The sequence below is a fragment of the Capsicum annuum genome, chromosome 6 (assembly GCF_002878395.1).
Source record: "Capsicum annuum cultivar UCD-10X-F1 chromosome 6, UCD10Xv1.1, whole genome shotgun sequence".
NCBI lineage: Eukaryota > Viridiplantae > Streptophyta > Magnoliopsida > Solanales > Solanaceae > Capsicum > Capsicum annuum.
In genome coordinates, this window is record NC_061116.1 from 205,235,616 (window position 1) to 205,247,410 (window position 11,795).

At 34.4% G+C, this 11,795-nt stretch overlaps 1 protein-coding gene across 2 annotated transcripts; it reads right to left on the bottom strand.

The window, feature by feature from the left end:
- Positions 1-7,244: 7,244 nt before the first annotated feature.
- Positions 7,245-9,864, bottom strand: LOC107876021 (deSI-like protein At4g17486). Of its 2 annotated transcripts, none has more exons than XM_016722985.2 (3): positions 9,252-9,864; positions 8,558-8,845; positions 7,245-7,835 (listed from the first exon to the last, which is right to left on the bottom strand). In XM_016722985.2, the coding sequence occupies exons 1-3, from the start codon at positions 9,382-9,384 to the stop codon at positions 7,387-7,389; spliced, it is 870 nt and encodes a 289-aa protein (XP_016578471.1). In that variant the 5' UTR covers positions 9,385-9,864; the 3' UTR covers positions 7,245-7,386. The 2 variants fall into 2 exon arrangements, with proteins under 2 accessions (XP_016578471.1, XP_016578472.1); XM_016722986.2 differs by having other exon boundaries at positions 8,558-8,849; positions 9,252-9,855.
- Positions 9,865-11,795: the final 1,931 nt, after the last annotated feature.

The window sequence follows — 11,795 nt, forward strand, 5'->3', positions numbered from 1 at the left end:
AATAACCTATATATTAATCAAACAGCCTATTACAAAGGATTATAGAACATGCTATGGTCAAACCAATATATTAATCTAATAACCTATATATTAATCTAATAACCTATTACAAATTAAAGGATTATGGAACATGCTATGGTCAAATCAAATAATTTGGACTTGTACAATTTTTCTCTTAGAAAACTAAAGGAACGAGTTTGCCTCTTGATAATATATAATTTTGGTGTAAAGTTACTTTTTTCTTTTCACAAGCAACGGTAGTTCTATTTGTCGATTATCCCCTGAAAACTTTTGATTAATTTTGTTGAACAAATTCCTATACATATGCCGCTTACTAAATTTTATTTCCAAGAAATTTATATAATTAATAAGGGTCTATATTTGGAAATCAATAGCCATTCACTTATGCTTAATGCTTGAATAATTATTAGTTGCACTTCTATTAGGACGTATATGATCATGAGTTGGGGCTTCGTTGGTTAATGTATATCAGCAGACAATAGAGACAGAGCCACCATTTGAAATTTTTAGGTTTCTATATGACTATAACGATCTAAAATAAATATTGGGTTCAGAATTAAATATTTTTAGATATTTAATACTTTCTCTGTTTAAAAAAAAACGATCTATTTTGATTGGGCACAAAGTTTTAGAAAATAAAGAAGACTTTTAAATCTCGTGGCCTCAAATTAAAGTTGTGTCAAATGTACCAAAATATCCTCTAATCTTGTGGTCCTAAATATGTCATGCAGAAAGTAGAAATTAAAGTATTACCAAAAAAGAAATGAATCATTCTTTTTTAAACGAACTAAAAAGGAGAGTAGGTCATTCTTCTTTAAATAGAGAGAGTACATATATAGGAATGAGCGGAAAGTGTGAGGTTCACGTATACGCACTCATGTTTTTTATGTTACATATGGCGGCCTTCTTTTATCGAATTTAAGTTTTGTGCAATTTTAGTGTATGAAATATTCTACAAGTTAACTTGACATGCTATTGCAGGTTACCTAATTTTTTCTTTTTTAATTTTTAAGTAAAAAATTGGGTAACCTGGAAGAGAAGATTAGTTTACGTGATAGTGTAAAATATTTTGTGCATTCACTATTCCCAAAACTTGCACTCTTTTGTATATGCAAACAATATATTATATATCTTATTTAGATACCGTTTCATCGTTAACCTTCTTATAGGTGGATTATGATTTGTATAAACTGATCACTGCTCGTCTAACATACATGCAGTAAATTTGAAGAGAAGGTGTCTCTGATCGATGTGCAATTAAAGGCGTCGCCGGTTCAAAATGATAACAAGAAAAATTGAAGTTTTCTTTTTGCTTGCAAAACACCAATTTAAAACTAGCACATGGATTTGAAGAATTTATATCCTCTGCAGTTGTCACATTTCCGTCCATTTTTACTTGTCCAGTGTGAGTTGACTCACCTCTTAATTAACGAGTTATAATAGAATGACAATTTTATTATATCACCTTTTGAATATAATAAGTTGAATGCTTTGAGAAATAAATATACGTGTTTAATAATAAAAATAATTTAGGAACTAAAGGATAGTCATCTTCTGATTTTCAAACTGGACAAGTAGAAACGAACGGAGAGTCTATATTATTCTTTCTATCTTTCCAAAATCAATAGGAAACAGAGCATTCAGTGTAACTGTGACTGAAAAGGATAAGGTGGAGAGAGGATGGCTAGAGGTTGGGGTATTCAAAATGTACATGCTGAGTTAAATTTAGAGAGAGTCCAAATAAATTGAATCCCATCATCAATACATGAATTACTTAATTTTGTTGCGTTAATTTGGTCTAAATCGAATTCAAAATGATATTTTATGTACTAATTTATGTCGCTTTATAATCTAATTTGTCACCAAATAGGAAGTATGCATGCATAACAACTTAAACATGGATTAGGGTAAAAAGGTTGGTATGTAATAGAACATGCATTAGCTTGTTTATCTTTCTAGTTGTGCATCTCCATGAGGACGAGAAGACAACAATTGTGCGGTATATATTCATGAAGGAGAAGACAACAGTAGGGGTAACTAACCTCCTAATTGTGGTCGATTAAGCTTTGATCGGATCGGATTACTGTCCAGTCTACAAGAACTACTTCCTAATGGGTAAATACTGTACAGATCGATATAATTAGACAATGAAGTTTCTTTCCTTACCCTCCAATCTTCTTCTTATTTTACTGAGCCTTGGTTGACTTATCTGGACATCTAAGAGCTTATGACTCTAGCCTCTAGGATATTGCAGCAGAGTTTATAAAATTTTACTGTTGGAGCTTTAGTTATTGATTTTTTTAGAAGAAACCGATGTTACGGGATTGGGTTTAGATCAAATCATCAAGTTTAATCGATACGAGGTGGCTGGAAATAAAGATGAAAATGACAAGCCTTTAGTTAGAATGAATCATCTCCTTCATGCGGTTGATACGGAACCAGACGGTATGACACAATTTTCTACTTTTGCCTGAAATGGTCAATCATCTCGTTTGATATATTCAAACAGAAAATGGCAAGTCTTTTAGCATTTCTGCTGGTTTGGTTTGGTTGAAGATGACGTACAAGATATCTCAATGGATGATGTGCCTCTAGAATTTGAAAATCACGTGGATATGGATGGAGGAGAGACTTTTCTGGTATTATTGAAGAAACCACCTGGGTCAACTCAACTGACCTTCGACATACCATCTATCCCTTGGCTTAATCTGTCCAAGATGAGAGAAGTGAGAATGCTGATGTTTCTGCCCAAAAAAAAACGGAGTAGGCATGATGGAATGCATTAGATCGATGATGTTAATTTGGTAGAGGATCCTAAAGGGTGCTTTTGCAGCTTAAAAAGCAGCGAGTTTGCCTCTCCCCGCCTCTACACTCCTTTAGGTTTTGACTGAATACAGACATGGTAGTTTTTCTTAGGCACATCTGGCTCCATTTTGATGAGCCAACAAAGTAAGGATGTGCTTCTAGAGACGAAAACAGATAAAGGTTATAAGATGGATTTCAAACAACAAATACCTATAAATGGAAGCCACGATCTCATGTTTGATGCAGTATTGTTCGTGCGTAGATTTTGAGTTGGCTCGCTGCCTAAAGGTGTTTTCATACTCTCTGGTGTCAGTTGGATGACATTGCCACTATACAGCAGTACACTCAGAAATATGGAGGCTTGCAACTTCTGTGGTGGATCCCATATTAGAAATCGAAGATCAAGTCCTGGAAGGTTGAATACTTGTTTTGTTTCGGGGAGAAATTCCTTGCAGGAAGATAGCAGACTTATGATTCAAGTGGTGGTATGAAATTTCTCTTCAAATACTCTAATTACAGTTGTTTTTTTTTAAAAAAAAAAAAAGAATATCTTTTCCTCCTAATTGACTTGAAATTTTACCATGTTGAAACAAGCTTTTACTTATATTTATCGGTTACCTAAACAATCTGTTGACTGGCATTCTTGCATCCAGAGCACTCGGTGAAGAAGTATTCCTCCAACTATTAAATTTGAGAGTGCTAGATGTACATCCTGAAACAAATGCTCTTTGTGATTCTGACTTGAGATTTGGAAGCCAATGCCATTGGATGATAGAAAAAACTGAACGGATATGTAAGTAAGCTGCTCTGCTAGGTTAATGTTAAGTCGTAAATGTACCATCAAAAGGTAGCATACTGCTCAAATGAAGTTTTCGCTCATAATTGGAGCATAGTCTATTTAGCTGTATCTAACCTGTATGGTTGCTCAATAATGCTAATAAACTAAGTTGCTCGGACTCTCCAAAAATGTTGTCGCACCCGTATCGGATCATTCAAAATACACTATTTTTGGAGGATCTGACATGCACGCGTAGACATTTTTGGAGAGTCCGAGCAACTTAGCTAATAAATAGTTTCTTTGTTACTAGGGGGGTCAATATCATCAGATTCTTGCATGCCGCAGAAGTGAATTGAAAATTATTCATTGAATTTGACAAAACATATTTTTACTGGCTGGAGACTCCTGAAAATAAAAGCAATTCATGTGCTGACTTGACTTCATTAGCCGCTTAAACAAATATTTGGTCGTTATGTAGCAGATTGTACTGTTGATGCAAGGTAATTAGCAGTACTTAAACATGAGCCTAGTTACTGCTTGTATTCCCTCGCGCCCCTCGTTTCTAAAGCTGTATAATATCCCTGTCATGTTTCTAACACCGGATGGGGATCCTTGGAGTAACAGGTAAAGTTGTTGCCATGTGACCAGAAGATCACATATTCAAGCCTTGGAAACAGCCTCCGGCAGAAATGCAAGGTAAGGCTGCATACAATAGACCCTTGTGGTCGGGTCCTTCCCCAGACCCTGCGCATAGCTGGATATTCAGTGCACCGGGCTGTCCTTTTTATGTTACTAACACTCATTCTCTTAAAGTATTCTGCCCAAGCTTATCTTGAAATAGATATTTTGAACCTCTGTACCCGTTCATGAAAACCATAAATAGTTTCCCTTTCTTGAGTTTTCTCAACCTTTTAAAAAGTTTTCTGTAGCTTCAATCCTTAAAACATGTAATGAAAACAAGAATAATAAATACAATGATTAGAATAAATAGCAACCATAGCACAGAGATAAGTGAGTTCAACAAGTGAGATGGAAAGTTATTTAATCTTGCCAGATCCTAGATGCATAATAAATTACTAATATATGTCTGGAATTTTACCATTCTGTAACCTAGTTCTGAAATACTTAATTTCATAATGGTAACTGGGAATACTATAATGTTTTAAGTATGTCATAAAATGATTATAATTTGAACATTTTGTCTCTCTTACATTCTAGTACAAACATGCCAGCCAGTGTCATACAAAACGTTCTCATGTTTGATATATTACTATGTATCAGCTTATAGAACTTTGTCCCTTGGTTTATATTGTAGCAAAGTATCCCCTGAAATTTGAGGTTTTAACAAGATGGTTCGCGAGTATGCTGGCAAGTCCATTTAGTATAACAGGAGCTACAAAGCTGTAAGTTGCAACTCATGGATGTTTGATCCCCTTTAGGATGGTCTATACATTGGCTGAAGAGAGATGCCAATCTGTTATGTCTGATGATAGTTGAAGTTCAACAAATGAGGTTTAGCTAGCTGGAGTAGGGGTGTGATACCATGTTTAAGTCACTTGAGAAAATTAAGTGGGAGTTGGTAAAAGAGTCTTTACAGTAAAAATGGTGACAACTTTGACCAGATAAGGTCAAATCTTCATTTAAATTGTGATTAAGTTAATTGGGGTGTAAAGTATAATTTTTTTTAAAAAAATTTAATTTTTTAAAAAGTCCTCCAACTCCAAATTTCAAATTTTAGAGTTTCCCCCATTTTCTTATCTTTCAATCTTTCTTCTTCTTTTTCTTTCTCCCTATTTCTTCTTCTTATTTTTTTTCTCTCTCTGTAGATATTCGTCTTCTTCCATCTTCTCTTCTTCTTTTTCTTTTCCTTTGTATTTCGTTCTTCCTTTTTTAATTTTCATAGACTATTTTAAAAATAAAAATTGAAAAATTTGAAAAGAATTTTTTTTATTTTTTTTAAAAATGAATGAAGAAATAATTTAGCAAATTCAGCAACTACGAGAGTTGCTTCAGCAACTACGGTAATTGCTGCAACAACTACTATTAGTTGTTATGTTACAACAATTATCGAAGTTGTTGTAGCAATTATCGAAGTTGCTACAACAACTATCCAAGTTGATGTAGCAACTATCCAAGTGTTGCAGCAACAGTTCAACAACTTTGATACTTACTTAATTTCTGAAAAAAGATCTGATTGAATGAGCCCACGAAAAAATGATATTTATGGTAAAAATGAAGGTGGTGGTGCTGGTGGTGATGTCGATGAGGAGGTGGCGGCAGGGGCGGCAACAAAAGGGTGTGGAGGAGGAATGGTGGTGAGGGATCTTGTGTAAATATAGGGTAGAGATCTTTGTGTAAATAATAAAACTTGAGGATTTTAAAATTAGTGTCATTAACATTAATCTTAAAATTACCACCTCTATTCAATATTTATGACTTATGGAGCTCTTTTTTAGTTTTGAAACTTTTTTGTCACCCTTAATTAATTTGTCCACTCAAACTGCTATAACTCCACATTTATGGCATCCATCCTGAAGAGGTCAGTGTATGTTATTCTCCAGATGCTCTCCTTTTACATCTTTAACTTTCGGCAGTAGTGTCATAGCTCCCAATTCATCAAGCTTTGTCCATTCTGTTTCACAGCAAAATTTTGCACTTGTATATGTAATGAAATTTTGTGTTACTCTAGTCATTGCTGAAAATCTGATCGCATTCTCCAAGACCTGCTATTCATTTGCTTTTTTCACAGTTATGTATCCTACCCTTGTAAATAATTTAGAACTTGTGATGTTTCTATATCCTTATCAATAGAAGGAGAAGAGAGTCTATCATCGTAGATTCTATTCGTTTCCATCAATAGTTCTTTTTATTTTTATGTCCATTACAGGTTTTTACTCGAGCAAGAAAAATTGAATGTATAGGATAAATGGTACGAATGGAAACATCAACAGCACCAAAAGTGTGGTTGGAACTTTTGAATATAGTGATTGATGATTTCTTTTGGTCAAATTATAGTCACTTCTGAGGTATAGTATTGCCCTTTGGGACTAACAATGGTTCACTAGGATAAAGATTGGGAGACAAATGTGACGTGTTTGGAATTATCAAAAGAAAATATTGACCTGATTTGTCCAAAGCTGTTGAAAGGCAAAATATAGCCCTCTGAAAAAAAAAGAGAGAGAAAAAGGGCTCAAAGGCTCTATTAAAGAAAAAGCACATAACCTTCACAGGTTTTCAATATCATACTATAAAGCTTTATATTTCTCTTCACCCCTTTTCAGAAGGATGAACTCTAAAGAGTGACTTCCTCAACAGTGTGACCACATTGTGAAAGCTCCACTTCCTTACAAAAGTGTTTCCGTGGTTGGGACATGTAACATCCCCAAGTCAATAGATAGAGCCTTGTGTTTCGGCCCTTCCTGAGACTCGCACGTAGCGGAAGCTTTAGTACACCCGACTGTCCATTTAAAATAATTGTTTTGATTAACTACTCAACAATTCTCCTGATTATGGATCAATTACTGTTTTAATTATAAATAAGTGTGATTTGCACTATATTCTCTTTATCCATTCTGCTCAGTTCAGGGTCAATATCATAGTTTTAGCTATTTTTTACACTTTAAAGATTAATATCATTTGCTTGTTGCTGCATATTTAGATTTTCATTTCACTGAAAGCATTGGCATATACAATATTTAAAAGGCTACTCGAGTGGTTGTCAGCACGAGCAAAAGAATAAAGGTGAATCAAATAAAAGCACGGCCTTTCTGCATCAAGAAATTCTACGATGCACCTGAATCTGATGTCAACGGCGTAGATGGAGGTAGGGGGCTTCTGGTTTTGTTACTACTTTTGGATTTGGCAGTTGGTGGTGATTGCGAAGATGCTGGTGAAATATTTGAAGATGGAGTCGGCTTATTTGAGCTGCTTTGAGATTTCTTGCTGTCCCCTTCAACTGATGGATTTGAAGATGGAGTCAGCTTATTCGAGCTGCTCTGAGATTTCTTGCGGTCCCCTTCAACCGATGGATTTGAAGACGGAGTCAGCTTACTCGAGCTGCTCTGACATTTCTTGCTCTCCTTTTCAACCGATGGATTTGAAGACAGAGTTGGGTTATTAGAGCTGCTCTGAGGTTTATTGCTCTCCCCTTCACTTGACTTGTCCTCCATTCGATGGTGGCGAACCTTGGTAGACTTTAAGCTCATTGGAATGATACAATGGCAAAAGAAACCTATGTCAACAATTACTAAGTTACTATCAAATTTGTCAAAATCAGCAAGTTGTACAACACCAAATTTTCAAACTTGAGAACCACATAACACGTAGAATTGACTGCAGAAAGATTAGTTCAGCAGTCAACCACTGCAAACTCATGTAGAAGATTCCTATCGTGTTAAAGGCTGCGAAAAAACTTCACCGCAGCCACTGAACTCGGTAGGAATCTTCTGCAATGGCTGCGAAAAATCATTGTCATTTCTCACAAATAAGCAAATTATATTACAGCATGCATTTCTAAGAAATTTCCTGGACAAGTACTTCCTACTGTGGGCTCTTCAATAAGATCTATTCAGTCTCAACTTGATCTCATACAAGTACAAACATTTAGACTTCTATGAAACTAGCAAGAAGCTTCCTGATTTAACTACATGTTGACAAACAAAGTACTCCCACCATCTCAATTTACATAACTCTTTTTGGCAAACATTTTAAAATATATTTTTTCATTATATTAACATGCGAACTTATTAAGTAAGATTTTAAAATATTAAGTTGATCTAATTCAATTTTAACTTCGAAGATTAGTTTAATTATGGTTGAAATCCAAACTAGTTGTAGTTGGGTGCCACTATTCATTAAACTTCCTCTAAACTAAACTTTTTTAAAAAAAAAAAAGATTCACTGCAATATAAGTGAAGCAATATAAATCTAACTGAAAGAGACACAAAATCTTACCAATTCTTGCTAGCCGATTAACCCAACTGGGAATTGGATTACTAGTGAGTTTAACACAAGCATCATTACAGAAATGATTGCAATTCTTGGTAATAAGATCGTAAGCATTTCCTTTATACTTATCAGCAAGTTCTTCCATAACTCCTCTCACTTCACCAGGTGTCTTCTCCGTCCATCCGATCAATATTGTCTTCCTGAAGATAAATCCCTCGCACTTTTTTGGCTCCCCTTCGAAAATTCCAGTAGTTGGATACTCATGAGCTCCAAATGCATATTCAACTCCGTGAACTAGCTACCATAATCCATCACAATTGACAAATAAGTGAGTTAAAAGGACAGCTTATGCACTAATGCTCAAGCTATGTATGGAGTTTGAGAAAGGGCCGGACCACAAGGTCACTTGTACTCAGCCTTATGTTGTCATTTCTGCTAGAGGCTGTTTCGACGGCTTGAGTTGATTTAAGTAAAAGATAAATATTCCAAGAGTGTCTGATCGGGCTCGGAGTTTAAGAAATATGGAAACTTTTGTTATGTTTACCGAATTACCCTTACGAAAGTCATTTTAACGCTTACTTTTAGTTGACTGTGGTGTCGCGTAAATTGAAACAGAGCTGAGTAGGTAGATTTGTGTAAAGAACCCAGATTTGAAGGACAGATCTGATAAACAGTGAAAATTGATGATTGATTAACTGACCTTGAACACCGGAATGATAAACTCCAAGGCCAAGCCAATAAGCATAGCCATTCATGGGAGTTAGATCGTACACATTTAAGTACACTGGTACCGATCCAAGACTATTTTGAACTGAATTTTTGCAGCACAGCATCTTGATAAACAGAGGAAATTTCAGCTCCCCTTTCCCCTTTACCCTCTTTAACTCACATATAATTGAATTTTAGATATATGTTGGTATAGTACTTGGTAGGTACAATGGAGGACAAAATGTGGTCCTCCTTTTATTTGTTTTTTCTTTTTCAGTTGGCGGTGGAGTGGGGTACCACCGGCGGCAATACAGTGGCTGTGCTAGCTGGTCGAAAAGAAGGAGGTGGAGAAGTGTGGATGTGTGTGTTGTATATATATAAATACTTTAAGAGAAAAAAAGAGAGGAAAGATTGGTTGGAAAATTGGAATCTTTGGTGACACTATTTCTTCTCAATGCTCAGCTGCTAAAGTGTGAGAGTATTATAATGGTAGCTGATGAAGTGTATTATTATGGAATGATGATCTGTGATTTGTTTTTATTTTTAAACAGATTTCTGTCTTTCCTTACTCTGCATTGTGGACTCTATCCACATTTTTCTAAGGAAAAAGGAAACAATTAGTTGGCATTTGGACAATATTAGAGGTTCAAAATAATAGTGTTATCGTTTGGCAGGAGAGATAAGAATAACTAATTTTTGGATTAATCTAAAAGAGGAGTTATTTGATGTTTGATTGGAACAAAATGCATGAGATTAGTTATTTTGAGATTGTAGTATTTTTTTTATCCCTCTTTTAAGGCGGGATAACTAATCTCGAAATTAGTTATCCAGATATAACTTGTTTTCCAACCAAATGCCCCCTTAGGTGCACTCATTCACGTGGTCTAGTGAACAATAAAGTAGTTAAAAATCATATATTATTGGTGAGAGGTGAAAAGTAATCGATGCCACGTGGAATTGATTGACATCAGATTTTAAATTTGTGAGTTCTTTGAGCAAAAAAAAAATTCAAAAAAAAAAAAAAAGTCATTGATGGGGTTAGAGAACCCACAACCAAGTGAGTAATAGTGCTCCAACAATCACCTTCTTGTAACTAAACCAATAGTCCAATAGGACACTTCATTGTAGGTTTTAACTTAAAAATTTTATATATTTACTAGACTTCTTAATATGAGTATAAAATTCGCACGAAAGTAACTGGGTTTCCGATAATCCCCACATTAGCCTTTAAATCCTGTCTCTGATTGATATGGTCTAGTGATTAATGAAGTAATTAAAAATTATATATTGTTGGTAAGGGGTGAAAAGTAACACATACCACGTGAAATTGATTGAGAGGCTTGTAAGTTGACCTAAAAATCACAATTGCAAAAGAAATAAGTATTTGAAGTTGAGGAAAAGCTTATAAAAGTTGAATTTTTTTGTAGATGAATTTCATTTGAAAAAATTACTGTATGGAAGTTGAAGATTTGTGAGTAGAAACGGGTGAGTACACCTGCAATACACATTAAAATCAGTACTTACATTTAACTTGAAGTTTTACTATTGAAGTTCTTAATAAGTATTTTGGATGGGGACAACGGTGATTAGGACATGTGCGGAGAGAAAATAAGAAAGAAAAATATTCAAAATTCTTAATTTTGTGTGATTTGTTGAAAATTGTGCAGTATATGTTTTATAAAAACATAATTTGCAAATTTTCATTATCAAACAAGTATCTAATGAAACGAGCATTTCATTAATTATTTCTTTTGTAATCTAGTGATGCATTAGTATTCATTTCATCTCAATAAAAATGAACAATATGACTGTTATGACTCGAACAGAATAAGCAAATCACAAACAAAAGAAAAAATAAGAATACACAGATTTACGTGAAAATTTTTGCGAAAAAAATCACGGACAGAAACAGAGGAATTCACTATAACGGAGAGGAGTACAATTGTGGAGACGATAGTCTTAACAATGTGTATTTTCAGAACACCCAAAACAACCCACTAAACGCACTAATATAATACGTGCATATAAATAAGTCCTAGGTCTCGATCCCTACGCTACTACTATAGACCCCATGAAAAATCACAAACATGAGTCGGACCACGAAACTTTCAGAGTCGGATCAACAAAATTTGGGTTACCACTCTAACAATGATAACTGCATCCAACTTTCTACAATTTTGGATAGTGCTTGGATCTTTTATGATTAGGGAAAAGCAAAAAATGTACTATAAAATCACAAGTTTTTACAAGGAAAAAATATCTAAAACACAGTAGTTGAAGACCCATTTGATTTACCCAATTAATAGTTATGTCAATGGACAAAGAAAACACTTGTAGTTTTCTAGCATTATTATTGGTTAGTTTACACTGTCGTTTTCTCTCAAGAAATTTAAGGAGAATGCAACATATTTGTCCCTGTCTTCTTGTATTCTTTTCACTTTTTTCTTTTTGATTCACTCAATTTACCTCACTTAAAAAAAAAAAATTAGAAATTATTTGATATATATATATATATATATATATATATATATATATA